A 22,719-nucleotide genomic window follows, 5' to 3' on the forward strand; every position below is an offset into this window, starting at 1 on the left:
ACCCTTTGCCATTCTGGATCCGTGACATTGGCGGGTAAGATAAATAATGAGGTTTGGTCCACGAATTAGATCGTAAAATTCACCCGGAGTGAAACGGCAGATAGGCTCACTGGCCATAAAACAGTCACGTGGTGGCAATTAAAGTCAGTTTTATGGTTTTGGGGAGTCGACACTATATCGCATATAAAGTTTAATCGCACTGACGTGGAGCTTCGTTCCCTTTCTCTGCAGACCTTAGAAGTGTTCATTGACTGCTTACCACAACTTCTATTGACACACCAGATTGCTATGGACTGGAAACACGTCGACCGGATTCACTCGGGTGGACGAGGGTCAGCTCTTGGTAAGTTGGTTTGTTTCGGTTTTTCGCTTTTGTTAAGAGACAAAATTTTCTTTAGGCCCTCAGTGTAACAATGAGCAGAACATAAATGCACTCAGTTTCAACTGTGTTAATGAGGGCTTGTACTGTGAAGACCTGCTTGTCCGGCAGATGAGTGGTAGGGGGCATTGCTCTCTGACTGTAATTGCTTCATTCCTATTGTAACATTCTCTGCCCTTTAAAATAATGATTTTAAAACGTTTTTGAAGACGTTTTTCTTGTGCAGCCACACCCTTCAGGACTTTTTTTTAGATGTTGATGCACAAATTTACCGCCTGTCAGACCTACCTAAAAGTTTTGAGAGCGAGGATAAGGAGTTATTCAGTCTGCCTGTCTTTCTGTCTGTCTGCCTGCCTGTCTTTCTCTCTCTCTTTTTATTTTCATAGGCAATGTTTACTTTGTTAGCAGGATCATTTTATACTCTCACTATGGATTCGTTAATCTGGATATTTTGACCAACTGGCAATCTTGTGATTAAAAATGAGTAATTATTATTCAACAACATCTTACACCACCACTGCTGTTCAGCAACACTGCAGTTATCATGATCAACAGTGCTGTTTTATTTTATCTCAACGGCACGTAAAACGCAGTATTGTCGGAGAAAAAAATAAATAAAAACGTTAACGCAGATGAGATGAGAAAATGCGCATATAACATCCACATAGCCTACTTTAAGCGATGTGTGAGAATGAGTGGGAGATAGACAGAATTCGATAGACAATGAAGGAGAGAGAGGGGCTGAAGAAAAATGTCTTCGCTCCTGGTTCACCGTGAGGTCAGCGGCGGCAGGAAGATGAATGTGCGCACGCCGTAAACCACCAGCAGAGCTCGCTTTTGGCCAAGTTCAGTGTCACCCGCATTGGCGCCCCTTATCCCTATAAGGATAGAAACGAGAGAAAGAGAAAGAATAATAACTCCCGCATGCACCTTTAATTGCAGGGAATAGAAATGGTTCACAAATCTGGATGCAGCATGGGTATCAGAAGGGCGAAATTTATGGCTACAGCAGGCCAATCTGTCTGCAAACATAAAGGTTGTTTGATACTGTATTAATAGATTTGGCCTAATATTACTGGTCATGATAAATGGAAGATATAGGCCCAAAAGATGTATGGGGAAAACAATAGCATAGAAAAGAGAGAGAGAGAGAGAGAGAGAGAGAGAGGGAGAAAGAAAGTTGATGAGCTCGAAGGCTTGTTTGTGTCCATCTGTTTATTTGTGCTTGTTTGTCTGAGAGAGAGAGTGAGATTGTAAAGGTAGGGGGAGGGCCGGGGTCAAAAGTTTACTGCAGAACAAGTAGCTGTCATCTGTTCTTGTAGAGCGCAGTGCCACTTTTATAATGGCACAAAAGATGGAATAGCTGTGAATCCCGTGAGTTCTGGTCTAACCTCGCGATGAACTCTGCAAGCTGGGTGACCCTTGGTTAGCATCCCCAAGAGACTACCTCCTCCGCCTATGCCAGAGATTGAGTATTCAGGTTTTATTAAGGGTTTGATTGGTGAATTTCCTTTGAATAAATCGCACTTGATGACCAAATGTTCTACTGGACATTTGCATTTAGGATTGATAATATTTCCGTACTTTCCGCATTTCTTTGTTCTGAAGCATTGATTTCTCTTTGTCTGGACTCTTGAAAACCAAACATTTGTTAAGTTTAATTGAATACAAGAAAAGAAAAGAAAAAAAAAAAGAAAAGAAAATTAATACAAGGAAAATAATCTGTCTAGCAACATTTACCCGTAAAACGAGGCTAAGACGGTATTGAGATTTGTAATAAAATGACTTGGAATTGTCTTACAAATCATTTTATTTAACCCCGTTGAACGCATCTCGTTTTGGACATGCGAAGAAGCATCGACGCCATATATATGTTTTAATTGTCTATATTTCTGTTATTGCGAATACAAACCTCATATAGCATGAATAAAAAAACCTCAAATTTGGATATCTTTATTGGATCTCTTTGAATCTGTTTAATGTTAATTTTTAAAAGAATTTCTTAAAGAATGTATAGGCCTATATTTTGTACAAATATCTGACCTTCCAAAAAAATACAAATTTTGTAATAGCCTACAGAAAAATTAAACAACAAATGGCATTATAAATTAAAGCTGTATCACACAGATTTATCGGGAAAAATGTTTAATGAAAGTAATTTCGAATAATTTTGTACAAGGTTGTTAGACAGTTTAATTTACGGGTCTTAGCAGGTTTACAGAAGATCCGATGACACTTGCTATAGCCGTATATTCCCTTTTATAGGAGACCGGAGCTAGTTGTTACATGGGAAAGCACTATGGAGGACTACCTCTTTAAATATAAGGTTTTGAGTCAAAAGTCCAATTACAGAAATGCTCGCGATTGAAATGATTTTGAATTACCATTATATTTTGGTTACAGCCAACTTAAGTTCAAAATAACAACAAAACGGAATATTTATGTTGGAATTCTGTCCTCAAATCGGAAATTGCAATACCATAATATTTTGTAAAATCAGTTGTCAGTTGAACGTATTAAAACTTTTAAAACAATTAATCAAAGGATGTTTTAACAGAACATTTGAACTACGTTTTCAGAACAAGGGTAGCCTATTTTTAAGTGTTTAAAGTGGTGTCATTTTTTTTTTACAATCTGTTGGCGAAATGTATGTTAGCCTACCTTTTAGCCTACATTTTTCGTGTTTAATTAACTGTTAATTTGTTTAATGTTTAAGCCTCTTTATAGCCAATTTATTGTCAACTTCTCATTCGTAATACACCGTTTCTAAAATTGACGTTCAGTACCCTGAGAGATATATTAATTCGAGTAAAAAAAATGTGACTAACCCCGGTCTCTCTTATTTTTATTTTATCCATATAAAGAACTATTGTAGTTGTAACATTTAAATATGCACAATCAGAGTTTTCTTGCTTCTGGTCCTCTGATAAATTGTTTGTTTTACTTGCTTTAAATATGTAAATACTGCAGCGTGTTTGATTTTAGGCCTCCAGTGTTGTACACAAAGGAGAGAAGTATATAATGAATAACAGACGACACGTTATCATTTTATGTGGCCCTCAGAAAACTAAAGACTTGGCTTTTTTGCTCCTTTTTTTAAGCCTTAAGGTTAAAAGTCTTTAGACGTTAGCAATATTAATTTATCAAGAAGTTAAAGTAAATAATACAACAACATTACAATAACTTTTATAATAATAATTAGCCTATTATTAAATATGTGGTTATAGTGAAGTTGAAAATAAATTTATATATATATATATATATATATATATGCCGATCTCCAGAAGGACCCTGTGCCCTATGGGGATAAATGAAGTCCAAGGCCGGGGTAAATGCAAGGTCACTGCGTCTAACAAATATGAAAATGTCACCTTTTCAGAGGGCACGCCTTGTTGTTTAACAAAGACTGTCAATGAACAAGATTAATAAGGGGCGAAATGGACACTGAGTCATTGAGAGGTCAAACCGAAGTTATCTCTGTGTAGCTATTACAGAAAAGTAGCCAGAGTGGTTCTGAAGCTGTGAAACCTCACGTGGCTCACATAGTTTAAATACTAACCTGAAGCTAGTTTGGATGCTTAAACAGGAGATTTCAGTTCATGGTGGCTGTTGAATCACTACATGGAACTATTAAGGATAAAGAAAAATTACTTGGGAACTACCTGTCGCAAAAGGGATGTGTCATTATTTTCGTTTATCTGGGCAGCGAACCTGTCTTATCAGCTTCAAGGTCAGGGATATTATTTTGCTTACAAATTTATACAAGGTAGGCCTTCTCATATTTTAGTGTTCATATAAACATTGCAATTCAACAAGTCCAATAGGAATATGGTATTGTTATGTAATAGAGTCTGTCTTTGTAGTGTATTTCACAGGAAAGGGGAAATAGACAGAAAATAGCATAGGTTTTAACATTTTTTAACATTGAGATGCGTTTAGAGATATTTTAAGACCATATAAACGTGACATTGCAGCCATTGTTATAACGGTTTTGAATTATTTTTATTACCATTAAAGCAATGTTCATACAGATATAACTCCAATATAACTGCATCGCAGTAAATTAAAAGCCAACTGCAATAAATGCAATTAATACAATTGATAAGAAGTGGCTGCATAATACAAAGTCAGTGTGGGTTTGTTGTCATTTGTGTTGGAGTAGAAGACGAAATACAATGCATCACCATTGTGCGGAACACTAAAGTTCTTTACAAGATGTCCAGTTCAGTTTAACTGGACAGTTTAAAATATAAAATATGACCAACATATTTCATTTTGGGACATCTGTGAAGGAATGCTTTTTTATTTATTTAGATTGTATATTATTATAGATTATTTAGATATTTATGTAGACTATTTTTGCTTTTAGTGAGATTTTTCTTAATTCGGTAACAGTCATCAAAAGACGCAAATGTGTGCAACTAAAAGGCTCGTGTAGCTTTGATTTATTTTTTCTTTACTGCACATGTTTGGGGTTGCTTTAACATTGGGCAAATCGTCTAACTGATGAAATTTCGTAATAATTTGACGATGCCAATAGTAGAACCCCCAAAACTAAGTCGTTTTACTGTGTCTGTAAAAACTGTTACAAAAGATGTGGAGTTATTGGTTGATGCTGTTGCTGGCTTGAAAATAGTCTTTGTCCTATTCATTAACAGGTGCATAGTCACTGTGAGTATTGTTACTTTGTAAAAGTGGTCGTGGGCCTTCTTGAAGGTTCTTTTGAGGAACCTATAGAAATTGGAACGTCCCTGGAGGGTACAAAACTGTAGGTCGTGGTACACAACAAACGAGATTTCCTTTTGTACATTTATCATCAGAAAGGGCATTAACACTGGAAGGGGATGCTTTCGTGATAAATCACGTCCTCTGTTGCACTCAATTGTTTATCACTGTATATCATGCATTTTAACATAGATCGTATATATTCAGCCAGCTGTTTTGTTTTCTATACAATGTGTATGGTAACTATATCGAATTAATTTCTGATATTTTAATTCAATAACAAAAAGAGACGCATATACCGCTCGAACCCATTTTTGCTGTGCTGATGCCTGGCCTGCTATTGGTGCTTGTTTACACGATGCCCACAGGAGGCGCTGATTGGTCGCATTTCTCACGTGACCGACCAACTTTGTACATTTGACAGAGGAGTAGGTGGGTTTTGGAGAGATCAGAAAAACGACAGCACGATAAAAATTAGAATTGTTGCACTTTTCAAATTAATGATCATGAGTTCCTACTTGATCAATTCAAATTACATCGAACCTTCTTTCCCACCCTGCGAGGAATATCAGCAGAACGGATACATGCCCGTGTCCTCTGATTATTATGAGCGGCCGAAAGACGCGGGCTTCCCCCATCACGAGGAGACATCATACCCGCGATCAAACTACCAAGAGCCGAGCTATGATTACGGTAATGTGTCAACCAACGGCCTCAACGATTTCACCGACCGTCATCACGCGCAACCTCAATCCCTTCCGCAGAATCATGGACCCCGCCTCACCACAGAGAGCTGTGCTGGTTCAACTGCGAACAAGGATTGTAGCCTCGTGTCAGAGGCTCTCCCAGGCGCACAGAAGGGTAAAGAGCCGGTCGTGTATCCCTGGATGAAAAAAGTCCATGTTAATACCGGTAAGTAATGTGCACGGGCAATAAAAGCTCTAGGAGCCCTGTGGAGGGCATTTGTCGGAAGGCATGTAGGGAACATACCCAGTTGTAATTGCTCATTTAGAGGATTTACTGCCATCGAGATCCCGGTGATTAGGAGTTCTCGCAAATTTGATTTCCCTCGATGTTCCGCCTGGGCCATTTGCCTTTTGTTTCTTATGAACCAAAAGAAAGTTTATCGTTGACCATATTCACACCAAACAGGCCTTTTAATTGAGCTATTTTCCCATAGGCTTTCACTCATGTTGCAATGCTACCAAATTAGTTACATCAAGACTGCGTGTGAATGGAATGCTGTCGTCGGAGAACGACGCGTATCCATTGTTTCATACTCTACTCGTTTAGTGCTCTTCAAAACATTCAGTAAGTGTACTAATTATCCGGCATCTCACTTATACCTGAGAATGTCAATAACACCTGCTTGGTTGTGTGTTTATGTGTTTAGTGACCGCCAGCTACTCTGGAGGAGTGCCCAAGAGGTCTCGCACCGCCTACACGCGCCAGCAGGCTCTTGAGCTTGAGAAAGAGTTCCACTTTAACCGATACCTGACTCGACGTCGAAGAGTGGAGATAGCGCACACAATGTGCCTTTCTGAGCGTCAGGTGAAAATCTGGTTTCAGAACCGCCGCATGAAGTGGAAGAAAGATCACAAGCTGCCCAATACAAAGATCCGTTCCTCGAGCTCTGCGCCCTCCAACCATCACGTGAAAACGGATGCCACTCAGCAGCAGCAAACGCTGCTTCCCACGCCGTGTTCCTCGAACCTATAGTGCTAGAAGCAAATCGACACAGACGGAACTGAACAAGAAAGAAGAACACATTGCAGTATTAGGATCGGAATTTCACAGGGTCACTTTTTATTCAGTGTCCGACGAGGCAACCTAACTTCGCCTTCCCAACCTCTTCCTCCACTCTAATTTGAGCTGGAAATCACATCCTTCCTGTAAAAATAGTTTTTTTTTCCCTTAAAGGAACAATAGTAGAATGTACTTTAACTTGGACAATGGACCGTTACGTTTTCTGTCTTTAACCGAGGCATACCGAGTCTTGTTTGTGAAGATCAACGCTATAGTGATGCGTGTACCAACTGACATTTTAACATGAAGGCACAAGTATAGGAACAATCTTCCTGGAATAGTTATCTTATTTGTCTTAGTTCCATATTTTGGTGTATTGTTAACTGTATTTACGTCATCGAAGCTGTGAATATTCGTGTATTTGGTTATTTGTATATTGGTGAATGATGTCAAGTTGTTTTAGTAAGCCTGTATGCAATTGTAGGCTACCCGTGGAAATAATAAATATGACTTTATTGTGCATTATCCCTTTAGGTTAATCCATAGAAAGGACTAAAGAGGTCTTTGTTATTTAGCTGTTTCCTGAAGCGTGATACCGTTTTATTCCAAGTATCTTGATAATCCATAACAAAAACAAAACTTTATATAAAACTAAAAACAAATTTTTGTATTGGACTGAAAGCTTGCCTCCGAAATTTGTATTACGTAAACTGCGAGACCAATGCTGTTTAGACCAACGGTTTAGGTTGGCTTATTTGATTTTCAAGACATTATAACATTATATGAAAATGGTGCACTTTACAAATCGAATTACTTCGCCAACAAACATCTGACGTACATAGTTTTTATTTATTCCAGTAGGCTAATTTTTTTATTATTATTATTAAAATGCCATACGCATAATGCCATACGTTATAGGCTATATTAATGTTCCTTTAAGCTAACTTGTAATATGATAAAACGTTACAAAATGCCGGGTAGATAAGCTTGCATTGCTGTTAGTTGAATTATATGAATTAATGCAGTAGTTCGCAGTAGTTCTTTCTAAGTATGTAAACTATTAGCCTATTGTGACCAAATCCCATAAATTTGTTGTTTTAATATTATGAAATTAGACTAATTCGTGATTGCACTTAACATTTCACTGATAATTTCAATACAAACAGACCTCATTTGCGTACCCAATCTCTTTGTTTTTTACTTGTCAGGACAATTTACTCCTAGAGTTAATTTGACGTCCATTTTAAAATTCGATCCTAACTGTAGCCAATTCTGCAGTCGCTTTCTAAAATCAAAATGTAGGCTATTTAAATAACAAATATCATAAACTCTTTCCCCCACAGAAGTATATTGAAATAAATTAGAGACGGACAGTAGGCTACTTACCGGTGTAAACTACTGCTGGGGTCAAGCAAAGGACACAAATGAGCTGTCCAATCATCAAACTGAAGCACTGTGTACGACCCCTTAACCTCTGACCTCGCCATATTCAGCACCCTCATAGACCATGGTCCTTTTATTTCTCGAACGCATGGGGCAGTAGTGGAACTTGAATATGGCCTGTTTGAACATCAAGGGGAGACCAAAACCGTACTACTGTTTATTTTGCGCCTTATTTGACATAAAATATGACTTAAATGTTCAAATCTACTAAATTACTCGCACTTGAACAACCCGCTTCAAAGATAATCTAAATGGTTTATTATAACACAAGCTGTGAAATAGACTATTTAAACAGATCGAAGAAACTAAAGCAATGGTCTATAATTTAAGAATATCAATTTAGGGATCTAATTTTTTTATGTGTATAATTACACCAGAATAGCAATTATTACACCAAGACAACAACAGCAAACTTGGATTTTGAATTTGAACAGCATCTAGCCTGGTTACGATCTGTTTATGATCTTACGGTCTGTTTGTACCTTTGGAAATCAGTACGGATGGCCGTGCTTGTAAATATTAATATTTCGAAAGAAAAACCTTAAACTGCAGCCACTATGAGAGTCTCAGTCCGTCATCATTGATTCAGATCTTGACAGACAGGAAATTTAAACTTCCATCATGACACTAGCACCTCACCTCTCAATCTACCATGCTTAAAATTTAATTGACTTGCTCACATGACCTTATTAAATAATAGATAGGCTACATCTTGGTTAGAAATAGACACAGGAGGTTCGGTAGGATTTTTCATTTTGCAGTTGACTGTCGACTTAGCGAGACCTCTTAGAACCGACCAGCTGCTCCTCTTCCGGTCTTCAAAAAGGGGTTTTGGAGTAAGTAATCTAAGCTTTTTGAAATTTTGAAATATAGTATTTTAATGGTTATATATGCACATACAGGTTATATGCAGATGCTGTTTGTACTGATGTGAACTAAACTGATGTTTTTTCATTATCCAACAATTTTACCGTAGCGAATTTTCCTGAAATATTGAGATTTTTGAGGTTAAGTATAGATGGCCAGTTTATTTACAAACGTTAAATATTGAATTACTGTCATTTTAGTGGTAGCCTATGTAATGTTGCTGTAGTACTTTTCAACTTATTTACAAGGCAATTGTAAACAGTGACAGTAAAGTATAATAATAATAATAATAATAATAATAATGTGTACTAGCTGTTCATAAGCCACAAAATCATTTCACTGTGTATGTGTCAATGTCTTGATTCTATCAAGAACAAAACACAGGCTACAAGAAACGTAAGTACAGATATTTTTATTTCATTTACATTCAACAAACGTTATCCAAACTCATGAGTATACATCCATTTGGCAGTCAAAGATCATTGCCGTGTTCACTGGCACCATGGTCAAACTACTTTGAGCTGTACGTCATTATTAGCTTTGATGATGACCACGGTAAATCCAAGGAAAAGAATTATCTTCGTCTGCGTGTGGTAGTAATCTTAGCTTGCTTTAAGAGCTCCAAATGTCAGCATTGAGAACAGATTTGTTCTGTCCCCTGGCGATACTCCACGATCCATTTAGAGTGAAAATACTGCCATGCTGTTGGCTTCTTAAACCACTTTGTAAAGGGATAAATAATAAATTGTTGAAATATGTTTATGCTGGTCTGCAGTTAATAATTTAATGATAATAAAGTCATATAAAAAATAGGCCTTTTAAAAGACGAAGAATATTTGCACCCTTTGTCCTGGTCCCGAATGGTTTGTTTAAAAGCGTTCGTAATGCACTTTGTGCTCGGGTAAGTGGGATGGAGACATGCTGAAATGTATAAATGCAACTAGACAGGCACCAGGGTCTTCAGCAGGTTCGCGTTGCGTCTCGCAACACCCCAGGGTCTAGTTATATAGCAGGCAGGTGACTAAAAGTCCGACTAAAGCGGTTTTTTGAAACATTGTTTACTCCTTTAAAATATCTGCCTTTCATAAGTCACACTTGATAAAGCACACACATCACAGTAACTCAACTACATCAAAATGAAGATGTAGGCCTATTATGCATCGTCTTTGCACTATTCACTCAAAAGCGGACAGCGCTGGCCTCTGTCCAGAGGTTCTTGTTGTATGAATGTGGAGCTAAAATGATAACATAGTTCAGCTCATGTTCAAATCTGAAAAAAAAAAGAAAGAAAGAAAAAAAAAGTTTGTACTCCTTCAAGTTATGGCTTTTGAGAGAACAAAGCATTGGTGCAAGGGGGAGAAGCGGTCCTGCCTGGCTGAGGTGATTAATTATCTACAGGGCTTCACCACGTCTGTTGGATGAGCTTTCAGTAAACACTCTGCTGCCGGAAAACAAGCACCAAATGGTGTAAAGTGAAGGCCTCTTTTCGGGACGGGTCTTCTTTCTTTTGTTTGTTGAGGTATAGACTTGATAGATCACTGCTCTATAAAAAAAAAAAAAAAAAAAAAAAAAAAAGAAAGAAAAAAAAGAAGAAAAAAAAAAAGATGTAACTACTATGACTCTGTTACTAAAGGTTTGGATGTCCACAATAGTAACTTTTAACACATACACTATCGCAGATGCACATTTGTAATTTTTAGTATTGCAGAGTTGAGTAAACTCTAGTTTAGAGAGAGCAGATGCTTGGTATAAGTCCGCTGATAACGTTAACTTCCATTCACAGTCTTGTTTGACTGCTACACCGTAATCACCGAGAGAGGGCCACCTTGCACACACGAGTTCTTTACAGGTAAGCTATTTAGTAACAGTGGTATATTAGATTTTAACATATGTAGTTGGTAGCAAAGGATGGTGTAGGATTTAAGAGATAGCCAGAGGGGGGAAATTAAAAATCTGATTTCATTATTAAGAAATAAGAACTCCAGTTGTTGTCTGCGAATCCATTTATTTCCTTTACCGTGACTTTACTTTTAGGACATATACCCCAAAAACGAACTTCAACAAATCCCATTATAACGTTTCAGCTAATCTGATTTTTTTGTCTTGTTAAAAAATGACTAAAAAATTAGACTGGAATTTACATTTCGGCTTAGTAGTCCAAGCACACTACTTCCATCCTTTCCATCTTTGTGATCTGACTCAAAGGGGACCAACAACAGTCTCTATTAATGATTCACAGATCAAAAAAGGTTTCCTTTTTAATAGACACTGGGTCACGTGAGTGGGGCGCATAATATGGTTGCGATATTATGATGAAGGGGGTGGATGGCATGCGAACCCCGGTCTGCTGCTGTGCTGATAGCGCTAGCCTACTTTACTAAAGTGGGGTTGGGTCATTGTGGACTTGCTGGAAAGCTGGAGAGATAGAGAGAGAAAAAATTAAAAGAACGAAAGACACTGGTACGTTTTGCGGATGATGTTATACAGCTGTCATGAACGGATATGTTTTTCCACACAGAAAAAGACAGAAAGCCCTGCGTACCATGAGGATGGATTTTATTTTGAGGTATTTCCGCTGATTGTTCATTACTCCAGTGAGTTTTTGCGCCTCAAAGAGAAGGTCAGTTACCGCGCAATGGCGGATAAACACAGGAGAGAGTAGGACTCAATATTATAAAATAAACTCAATTTAGAGCATATTGGAGAATCAACTTTTATTCATCACTTAACCGGCACTCAAAAAAAAAAACAAAAACAAAAACATTACACTCGTAAATGTACATCTATTTGTTACATACATAGGCTACATAAATGCTACATTGCTTTAAGCAACAGTTTACAAAACTAATATTGTTATACTATTACTAATAAGAAAATTAGACTAAATTTTTATTAAATAAAATGTAATAAAGTCATATAAATCAGAAAGAGTCTGCTTCATTTCACAAAACCTCATGAAACAATGTTTATTATCAAGAGTCTATATTAAATAAAATATAAATGTAAAATAAATGTAATTAAAAAATCACAGACTTTATGGGCTATTTCAAACGTTTGTCTGCAGCCCAAAAAACATTTTCTCTCACACCATTATGATTCAATATCGTTGTTTTTTTTTTTCGGAGTAGAATAATATATATATATATATATATATATATATATATATATATGTATATATTAATGTGTGAATGATTAATGATAATATATTTGTATTGCACGTGGACTCAAATCGGTAACACTTGTGCGTGGCTGTAAAGCTCTCTAGGTTGTGAGGGTGTGTAAACTGGGTTTTCCCAGAAAGAATAAATCACCAGACAGCGAATAAAACTCAACAGAGCAGTGGCGGCCGGTTTGTTGTGGAGGCTCGCATGGGAAACGAGGATATAATATAAGGAGTATCATCCAGAAGCACGCTGCCGCACGAGGTCACGACGCTCGAGTCTTGATTTATGGGCTGGGGGACTAAGGGCAGCCGCTGCTTGAGAGCTAATGACTATTCGATCTAAATTCTCTCGGAAGGAAACACAAAGGAGGAGAACTCGATACTTTTGCTGTGTTTTATTGTATTATTTATATATGATATTCCTGATGATACATTCTTATTTTCACACATGCATCAATATTTACCTTTAACTGTAAAAATACATTCATGTATTTGATTTATTTGTGCTGTTAATCTTAAGGTTCCCACCTTTTTTTTTTCTTTTTTTAAATTATATGCATTTGATCTATTAGTAGTGTAATTAATTGCATTAGCAGAGAAGAGTCGTTAATAAAGATTTTTAATATTTATTTCTCTAAAGCCTGAGTTGAATATTTTTGAGCTTTTGTCTGTTGTTCATGTTTATACAAAGCTTAAGGATACGTTACCAAGATAGTTTTCAGTAGTAATACAATTTTATTGATATCAGTTTATTATGTATTTGTGTCAGATATAAGCTGGAGTTCAAGTGACCATTCTTAATGAGTGCAAATAGATCTACAGTGAAAATAGTGCAACCCAGCTGAAATTTAAAAAAAAAAAAAAAAAAAGTATTTATTGTTAAAATTACATACTCATTTTAAAATAAAAAATAACATAAATGAGTGACAAACATACAGAAGCGAGTTTATTTTTATTTAGAGTTTATCACAGTGCACCCACTGAATTGTTCAGTTAAATGTCATTGACATTAATTAGTTTTTACATTTCTCCTGGCTGTTGTTGATATGAGAAAACACAAAACAAAGGTATTGTTGAGAAAAGAAAAAATGACAATACTTTTATTTTTTGTCGTAGATCTCCAAATAAATGAATGTGTCCCATCACTAAGCCTGCGAGAGACTGTGTTTTGCTTAAGGTGAGCTCTCAATTGCATTACACAACTACCACGTCTTGCTATATTATTTACTGTCATTCAATTTATTTAAAGGCTTACACATGCTACATGCACGCATACACACACCTAGGCTACATGTAAACTGAAGTCCCATAATTTCTTCCTTTCCACGTTTCTATGGTGCAATTGTCATTATGAAGGAGACCGCTGCAATGCTCTGGAGCTAACGTGAGAAAACGGTTTAATAGGCTACAGATTAACAAACGGATTGTTAGGCTACATATGTTACTTTAACACACATCTAAGAAGTTAATTTGCAGTGATTTCAGATCTATGTTATTTGTTTGACAAAAATAATTTAATCTATTTCTCGTCTAGCAGTTTCCGCGCCATTAATGAAACCCCTTAGTCATCGTTTTGATGAAAGAAAAAAAGGACACAATGGTGTAAATGTTCAAAATGCTGAAATTGTAGGAAAACAGCATACACAAGGATTTTCAAATCCCACTCACCAACCCACGCCGCCCGCTCTTTTCTCTTTAGCTTTGGCAATCTTTAATCCAGTGGGCCGCGCGAGAACAGAAATCTGCCTCTGTGTTTACTGCCGTGCTGCGTAAAGACATAAATCTTCGCGTCTGACCGAGAAAATACACAAGCTGATGTTGGTAATTCATTCGTATGCAGAAGAGTTTGATCCATAACCTCCAGTCCCCAGCTCGCGGCTCCCTTTTTTCTGCCTGCTACTTTGGAGGTCCGGGAGTTTTATTACCTTTTTCTATTTTGCAAAAAAAGAAGAAGAAGAAGAAAAAAAAAAATAGTAGTTGCCAATATTCCTTGACTTGTCTTCATGACCAATTATTTTTTTAAATGGATGAGTTTACTGAAATGTTGCAGTAGCCTATATTACTACTACTACTACTGCTACTACTACTACTACTAACTACTAGCTACTATACCATTATTATTATTATTAGGCTATTATTGTGTTTTTATTGCTGTTTCAATTTATAATCTCTTAAAACAATTTGTGATTAGCCTACTGTAATTAGTAATTAGTAATTCAGCCCTTTTCAGTCTAATAGTATTGCAGTTTTTAATTCTTTAATAACCAATACAATGTTGCTACGATTAAGCTTGACATAGTTTCTAACAACTAGTCTAGTTCTGAGCGTAATTACAGAGTTTTGGATTTTTATGAAGTTGTATATATTCCGTCCTGACTGTGTTCACAGGGGAGTGAAGCAGCTTTCTGTGCTTGAGAAGGCGCTTCATTTGCATAATTTTTCTTGTCTACGGTGACGCTCTGTTTCGAGGGAGTTCACTGGGGTGTGCATGAGTATGTGTTAACGTGCTAGTTTGTGCACGTTAGCGGTACACGAAAGACTCACTAGAGCGCAGCCCATGGTGGCATTTAGTATAGGTCTGAGAACACAGGCGTTCATTTAGTAGTATGTAATATGTGTGTATGTGTGAAGGTGCTTAATCTTTACGACCAGGGCGCACGAGACAACTTTCGTTATCTGGCTGCTATACTGATTTACGTCAAAAAGAGAAAAAGACAGAAGGAAGGAATTTGAGTCCTCGAGCGCGACGGAGTCGCAGCTTTACTGCAGATCCGTCCCATGACTCCTGCAAGTGCAGCTCTGGCTTTGTTGTCTTTCCGATTTAGCTTTACCCTGGACCGCTGTTTGATCGATTTCTGCCGCTGAATGAGAGAAACTCGCGCCGTGCTGCGCGCTGCTCGTCAGAGAGGAAGGTAAGCGGGACAGAGGCAGAGTTCTCGCATGGTTGTTAAATGGCGAGTTTGTGATTTATGACCGCGCGACTGAAATCTCGGTTCAGGAAGAGTTCATACTCGCACATACACACACTCACTCACAGTCAAGCCAGATTCCTCCCGTGCAGCAGCTGGGTCTCCTGCTTTGTGGCTTTAGTGTCTTTTCTTTTAGCTTTCCATGTGTATGATAGTGCCAGAGAGTGAATTATTGGAAGTCAAGCATGGATGGCTAATCTAGGAAATAAGGAGGCCTGTTGGTTTAGTTTTATGTAATTATGCGGTCTCATGTATGGCATTTAGGCCTGATTTCTGCACAGTTATACCGCTGGTTGTAAAACCCGCGTGTTTTATGGTATTTTTTATTTAGCCGAATTTTATTGGTATAATTTACCTATTATTATTATTATTATTACTACTACTGTTATTGTCCTGGTATTGTTTGTTATTATTAACGATTATATTCTTGAAATAGTCCATGATTTACATATTTTATTGTGCGCTCTAGCTCATGATTCTTTTGGTTTTCTTTTTTGTGATTTTATCTTCGTTTTCTTTCTTGTATAAAAGCATGTCGAGTTCTGGGATATGTTTAATAGGGTACTGACCTTTCAAAAATTGAATAAGTTACTTCGGAGTTGAGCATTGTACCAGGCAAATGTAATTTGTTTCAGTGGTTACTTCCGCGATCTGCTTCAGATCTGGGCCGTGGCGATAGCGTTTTCCCGGCTTGATGACCCCTCATGCATCCACTGATGCCAGTTACCATTATCCATTATTTTTGGTCGGCGAGGAAGAGTTCAGTGTGGTTATGGAGACGCGCGTCTGCCCGGTTTTTCAGGTTTCCTGCAACTTTCGAACCCAAACAATACACGCAGGGGCTTGAATTTATGTAGACTAAAATGTTATGAAACACCTTAAGAACTAAAAATCAGACGCAAGTATTAATGACCTTTGTTTAGAATTTAAAAAAAAAAATGTATAGTCAACATTCAAATTAAAAGGCTAGAAAAATCAACACGAAGAGAATAAAGGTCGCATTAAATTCACGGTAATGGCTATTGCTTATTTATTGCCCTAATACTTTTTTTTCGGTTCACACATTTACATTAACGCAATGCCCTATTTTACAGGAAATATTAGTTTTATGTGCTAAGTGGTGTTTTTATTTTTTATTTTTTTTTTAACATGTTAATATATAGCTTATTTTGATTGGACAGTGATCAAATTAAATGTTTTAAGCTGCTATCATGTTCTCGCTTCTCTTCAGTTATGTTGGCTATTGTTGCAGCTGGCCATAAGGTAAGTGGTGACCGGCTCTCCCAGTCTCGCCACAGTGTCAACTGAGCTTTGAAAAGTAAGATGGATAGGCCTTATTTCACCCGCTCAACGTATCTTCTCTCACCGTAGGTTCACCCGTAGAGCCCATTGGCGAAGAGGTGTCACGTGACTACATTGAGCCAATGTTCTTCTACAAAGGTGTCAGGACCTTGTCAGAAAGTGAAATAAACATTGGGAAACGGCGAGATGCAAAAAGCGACCTACTGCGACGGCTCGGCAATTTACAGTGGCTTCCCCTATCAAAGCGCAAACGGTTTAGGTTATGATGCCAATCAGCAGCAATATCTCCAGGCCCTTCATGTGGAAAGTGAGTACCAACGACCGGCCTGCTCCCTGCAGTCCCCTGGTGGTTCTGCAGCTCTGCACAAACCCAATGAAATCTCCGAGGGCTGCCAACGGAGTAACGGGACACAAGCCCCAGTACCAGACATCCCCGATAACAACCAGCCCCCTACTGCCCCTTCCGGACCATCTTCCCCCAGTGCCCTGAACCAAATTCCGAGCAATGATACCACCACCAAGAATCCTGGGCACTCATCTCCAACGTCAGCCACAAGGAAACAAATTTTTCCGTGGATGAAGGAGTCCCGTCAGAACACAAAGCAGAAATCCTGTAGTACCATTTCAGGTGATTATGTTTAGCCTAAATAAAACAAAATGTTATAAAATAAAATGGAAACGCATACGAGCCATATTATGCATCTGCTGTTAGGTATGGAGTACTCACAGATTTTTTATTTATTTATTTTGCTAGCATGATTTGTGCAATGTGTTTTCGCTTTGGAAAAAAACAGTCTGCTAAGAAAATAAATGTCATAAATGTAGCTTATAAACACGCATCTAAAGGAAATTCCACGTAGCCTTTTCTACACTTATTTGGCTCCTTGCTGACAATTCAGGGTTATTTCAAAGGCTTTTGAGCAGTCATACATACAGATGACACCTATAACACACACACACACACACACACCCCCTCTCCCAATCCGTTTTACTTTCATACTTCATACTTTCATTTGGTAGGGAGACATTTTATTTTGGAATTACTACTTTGAATGAATTGCAAACTGCTGAGGAGATGAATTAATAATGCAGTCATAACACATTTGCACTCTTGCTCTGCCCCACTTCCGGAGCATACTATCCCACTTTTTTATATCTATTTGTATTTGAAGAATGAAGCAATTATGTTTTCAATACAGTAATCATGTGTTTGCTTTATCGATGATATCCTGGTAGTATTACCCTATAATATTTAAAATGATGAATAATGTACAGTGAGGTCAATTTACTGGGACATACACAATAACGTTTTTCGTTTTACTTTTTTGTCATCATACAGTAGAGAGCTGCGCTGGAGACAAGAGTCCCCCAGGTTCAGCCGCCTCTAAGCGTGCTCGTACTGCATACACGTCTGCTCAACTCGTAGAGCTGGAGAAGGAGTTCCATTTCAACCGTTACCTCTGCCGTCCGCGACGAGTGGAAATGGCAAATCTGCTCAACCTTACGGAAAGGCAGATTAAAATATGGTTCCAGAATCGCAGGATGAAGTACAAAAAGGACCAGAAGGGGCTCGGAATGATGCCCTCTCCTGGAGCACAGTCTCCTCACAGTCCCGTTGCTCTGTCATCCGGTGGCGGAGGAGGGGGTGGGAGTGCATATTTAAGTTCAATGCATTCCCTGGTTAACAGCGTGCCCTACGACTCACCCGCTCCAGCATCGTATAACAAACCCCAGCCTAATGCTTATAACCTTCCTACGTCATATCCACCTCCTCTGAATAACTGCCCGCCTCCTCAGAAGCGGTATCCGGGGACTGGCACAGCCACGCCTGAATACGACACGCATCATCTTCAAGGCAACAACAATTACGGAACGCAAGTGCATGGTAGCCCGGTTTATGTCAGTGGCGGTGGAGGCTACTCGGATTCTTTGGTAGGTATGGGGGCCTCGGTATTTGGCCTGACACATCTACCGCATCCACCTCAAGGCAATATAGACTACAGCGGCGCTATCACCATGGGGAACAACCATCAGCAAGGAGCTTGCGAACCAAACCCATGCACATTCACAGACCTTACACCGCACTATTCTCAGGGAAGAATTCAGGAAGCGCCCAAACTGACGCATCTATAGTGCCGATACAGTGTATTTCTCTTCTCGTCCACGGCACACATTTGCGTCCCCGTTCTGACGGCGTTTTCTGCCACCTATTTTGTTCATATAGTTTTCCTGACGTAGCCTCAGGTGAAACGCCCTTGTTTTATGTTCAACTTTATACATATGTAGAAAATAAATTAAAATTCCTTAAAACTTATGTCATGGCATAAGTGTCATGGATATGTAGGGCTATTTGATTTGTTTTAAGAAAATCTGAAACAGGGTATAAAACAGTTTTGTGACAGGTTTTTAAATTGATTTTGATTTTAAAGTTTTTAAATTGTCCCTAGTCCACGGTTTCTTTTCTGTTTTGCATTTTGCACTTGAGGAAGGATGCATATGAACACGATTTCTTATTCAACAGTTTTATCATACAGCGTAAGCTCGTGTCTTTCAGTCCTTCAAATGTATTTATTTGTTTCCATGGACAGTAGATTGTTTGTGTTATGTTGCCCAAACCCTTTAGATATAAAGCAATGGGTAAAAAGAAAAATGCATCAGGGGATTCTCCCAGTCATGTCAAAGCTTAAACATATTGTCAAGTGCTAACAGGCAAGACTGTTTATCAAAGATCAGTGTGTTCGTATATTAATCAATGTGTGCGAATGTTAATCATGTCTTGCTCAAACAGTCGAAAGAGACATCCGAGCAGATACTCATACTTTTTATTTGTTCGAATATTTTTGATGTCACACATTCCATGCTGCTCCACTTCTGAAGAAATAAAAGAAACTAACTGACGAGCTTATGTATTTGCCTTCGTAGCAGAGTGGTTACACAACAAAAACCAAACAGTTAGACATTAGCAATCAAAAGAATCACAATCAGCAAATAATTTGCTCAGTGGACTTCACTGTTTGGTTCAAATTGAGCAAACTGTAAAAAAAAAAAAAAATATATATATATATATATATAATTATTAAAAAGATGACTAAAAGACATTTGGAAAAAGGACACAAACAAGCTTAATATGCATATATTTAATGAGTGGTGAACCATCATTTCCTGCAGTCTTGCATTATGTGAAAAGTGCAAGCAATTCCATCCATTGTAGTGACAGTCTCCTATAGGCCTCCAGCAGTGCCTGTGGGAAAAAAAAAAAAGTCTTTAAAACTCTGAAATGCTCAAGCCCAGCCCTCTTTTGGGCCAACAACAGTGCAAGAAAACACAGATACTGCATAAAAGATAATGCTATTATCGCTAAGTGCTATTATTAAATAATGCTAATAACAATGATAATAATGAACGCAGAAGTCTCTGAAATAACTGGTCAATTGAAATTTTGTTCAGCCATGGTCATAGTATTCGAGACAGACAGACAGACAGACATAATTATTCCTGTTCACAAATTTAAATCTAAATAGTGACGAGTGCTTTAATATCAATATTGTTGTTTTGTAATTTCACTTTACATGAAAGGGCGATTGATCAACCTCGATGTTGTGTTGCTACAAGTCCCATAGACTATAGTTAACACAAATCAATTGCTAGTAAAAAAAATAATACCAACTTTAATTTCCAGACAAACATGAGTGTTGGCAATGAGGCAAAAAGATTTTTTTCACTAGCCTATATTTAGCCTATCAAATGACATGACTGTCCGATGTAATGTTATAAATCATTGCAACGCTTGTAGTTCATTGTAAAATGTCCCAAATCTATCTGGCATACGTAAAACAAAGTTGATCGATTTAAGACATTAACTCAAGATGTGGTTATGGATTTCATGGGGAAAACAGGGCCATGTTTTCACCGACTCAGAGTTAGTGCCAACTCCCACATATAACCTCTTTTCTAATCTTACACAGAATCCTAACGATTACTTCAGAAACACTAAGCCTTTATCACAACAAAAATAGCGAGTCCTTTTACCAAATTATGCAATATAAAAGAAAATTACTTACTCTTCGATAGCAAATTACTGCTCCTTGAAAGTGGATGTCTGACTTTAAGTCTGTGTTTATGAGCGAGACAAACAGAGGCAAAACTCTGTAGCCTAATGGAGCCTCTCGTTCCGCCAGGATTTGATTCGCATGTAGAGTTAGAAGGTTTAAATGTGTTGTGGGGGCATGGCTGTCAGACCTTTTGGCAAGTAAGATTGATCGCGTGCAGGCTTCTAGAACTCTTTGTTTAGTATATAAGCACTAAAACTACAAACGACTCGTTTCCCTAAAGTTTAAACATAATTCGCATATATTCATCAAAAAAAAAAAAAAAAAAAAGTTTTGCGTCACAGAAAGTCTCCTCCCTGCGTAAAATGAAATCAGTAACAAAATTACTTTTAGCTGAATCTTATTCCAAAAGTTCTATAGGCTACTGAACGTAAAATATTCTTTAGGCTATTAAAATAGGCCAAGTTTTGTTTAAATTTACATGCATTGATTTAGCAGACGCTTTTATCAAAAAGCGACTATAAATGAGGAATACCATGAAGTAATTTATCACAGAGCCAACAACATTCAAAGTAAACAATACAGTGTAAGGTTTAGTAGAAGCTATTGATTAAAACAAGCTAGAACAGAGGTTGTATGTGATATTAAATGTTTTAGTACTTACTCTAATCCTCACTGTTCAAACATTACGGGTATGCTCGGTAAAAAAGCTTCTAGTAGTATCTGAAAACATCTGGTATCAGGAAGCGTTTTACTTCAAATATTTACTGAGAACGACGTAGAGAGCATAATTAAATATACAGACTTTGAATTAACATTTTATCTTGCACGGTATTATATAAATAATTTTATAGATTAATAATGTATTTTAGAATATATTTCAGTGCGATCATCTACCTTACACAATGTTCTGTAAGTATGGTTGTTTTATGAAGCTGTAGGTTTTTGTCTAACCAGTTTATCATAAGAATTGATAGGCGGAACGTAGATTTGGCGGAAATAGATTTGGGTGGGGGAAGGGTATATGTGATTCCAATGCATTTTCAAGCCACATGAGATGAAAACAAAACTCCTCTGTCAGTAGCAGGCGTAACTTATTTGGCTAATGTATTGGAGCAAGACTGATCCCCTTACTTTATTTATGTAACGAATACACAGACAGAATGCACGTGCAGCAGGGGCAGAAGGGAGACTCTAATTCTTATACGCACCGGCGACCGGTTTTGAGTCTGACTAGAAAGTTTCAGGGCCATTGCCTTTTTTAGCGAACACTATGACACCGATGTACATATCAGCAGTGACCTCGCTCTTGAGAGAGGAGTTGCTCGAGGAGGTTCTTCGGATCGATCTGTCAAGCTGGATCCTTTTGAATAAACCCCAAATTGCCATTGGGTAGAGGTAATCATGTGACATGACTTTTTGGACTGTCCAGTCTCCTTTTGAATTCAATATTGTCAATAGTAAGCGGTCTACATATGGCACAATTAGTTATTAAAATAAATGGTTTAAATGATTTTGTTTTCTTCACACTCTGCATAACTTATTTGAGAGCGAAAAATCATAGATTTTAACGAAACCAAACTTTCCCTACCCGCGGTTTCGGGGCAAGAAGCAACAGGTTTACAATGAATTACGAGTTTGAGCGAGAGACGGGTTTCATCAATAGTCGGCCATCGCTAGCGGAGTGCCTTACTTCTTTCCCCCCTGTTGACGACTCATTTCAGAAGTCATCAATCAAAAGCTCAGCGCTCACGAACCCTCACCCTCTTATCCTACCTCCTTTCGAACACACCATCCCAAGCTTGAGCCTCAGGAGTCAGCTAAGCAATGCAGGGCCCCGGTACAGCTTAGATGGGGGAAGCCCACTGTACGCCAATTCTCTGACACCGGAATACCCGTGGATGCGCGAAAAGAAGACCAACAAAAGAAACTGTCCTCTTACACCAGCCGGCTGCTTGACTACAGCGGGAGTCATTTGCTTCTCTCCAAAAGGTGAGTTTAGGAAAACCTAACCGAAAAGAGATGGGGAGAACTAAGGTCATTTAAGGTCTGAGAGAAAAGATGAGCATCGTCATG

General features: G+C 38.0%; 3 protein-coding genes and 1 long non-coding RNA gene across 7 annotated transcripts in view; 3 read left to right on the forward strand and 1 right to left on the reverse strand.

Moving 5' to 3' along the window:
• LOC127500676 (homeobox protein Hox-A9a) overlaps positions 1-22,719 on the forward strand; it is a 42,448-nt gene that overhangs the window by 18,341 nt on the left and 1,388 nt on the right. The window contains exon 2 of one of the 2 annotated variants that reach the window (XM_051872022.1): positions 232-343. In XM_051872022.1, the coding sequence (XP_051727982.1) occupies positions 232-343 (112 nt within the window). Of the gene's footprint in view, positions 1-231; positions 344-22,252; positions 22,636-22,719 lie in introns of those variants that run through there. The other variant, XM_051872021.1, reaches the window with a different exon arrangement.
• hoxa3a (homeobox A3a) lies at positions 226-19,491 on the forward strand. 3 transcript variants are annotated; one of them, XM_051872018.1, is made up of 4 exons: positions 226-343; positions 13,440-13,500; positions 16,664-17,222; positions 17,934-19,491. In XM_051872018.1, exons 3-4 carry the CDS (start codon positions 16,781-16,783, stop codon positions 18,725-18,727), a joined length of 1,236 nt encoding a protein of 411 aa, XP_051727978.1. In that variant the 5' UTR covers positions 226-343; positions 13,440-13,500; positions 16,664-16,780; the 3' UTR covers positions 18,728-19,491. The 3 variants fall into 3 exon arrangements, with proteins under 3 accessions (XP_051727978.1, XP_051727980.1, XP_051727979.1); XM_051872020.1 differs by lacking the exons at positions 226-343; positions 13,440-13,500 and adding exons at positions 13,522-15,235; positions 16,524-16,555; XM_051872019.1 differs by lacking the exons at positions 226-343; positions 13,440-13,500 and adding an exon at positions 13,522-15,235.
• Positions 3,691-7,375, forward strand: LOC127500681 (homeobox protein Hox-A4a). The gene is made up of 2 exons (XM_051872028.1): positions 3,691-6,016; positions 6,498-7,375. The coding sequence occupies exons 1-2, from the start codon at positions 5,605-5,607 to the stop codon at positions 6,821-6,823; spliced, it is 738 nt and encodes a 245-aa protein (XP_051727988.1). The 5' UTR covers positions 3,691-5,604; the 3' UTR covers positions 6,824-7,375.
• Positions 19,717-20,886, reverse strand: LOC127500682 (uncharacterized). Its single transcript, XR_007926378.1, has 2 exons — positions 20,656-20,886; positions 19,717-19,835 (listed from the first exon to the last, which is right to left on the reverse strand). It is a non-coding gene; the product is annotated as an uncharacterized LOC127500682 (long non-coding RNA).

Source organism: Ctenopharyngodon idella, chromosome 19 (genome assembly GCF_019924925.1).
Source record: "Ctenopharyngodon idella isolate HZGC_01 chromosome 19, HZGC01, whole genome shotgun sequence".
Taxonomy (NCBI): domain Eukaryota; kingdom Metazoa; phylum Chordata; class Actinopteri; order Cypriniformes; family Xenocyprididae; genus Ctenopharyngodon; species Ctenopharyngodon idella.

Excerpts from the sequence above, each read along its gene's own strand:
- LOC127500681 (XM_051872028.1), top strand. The coding sequence starts at position 5,605 with ATGATCATGAGTTCCTACTTGATCAATTCAAATTACATCGAACCTTCT. Across the intron at positions 6,017-6,497 it reads AAAAGTCCATGTTAATACCG|TGACCGCCAGCTACTCTGGA; the intron begins GTAAGTAATGTG and ends TTATGTGTTTAG.
- hoxa3a (XM_051872018.1), top strand. The coding sequence starts at position 16,781 with ATGCAAAAAGCGACCTACTGCGACGGCTCGGCAATTTACAGTGGCTTC. Across the intron at positions 17,223-17,933 it reads ATCCTGTAGTACCATTTCAG|TAGAGAGCTGCGCTGGAGAC; the intron begins GTGATTATGTTT and ends GTCATCATACAG.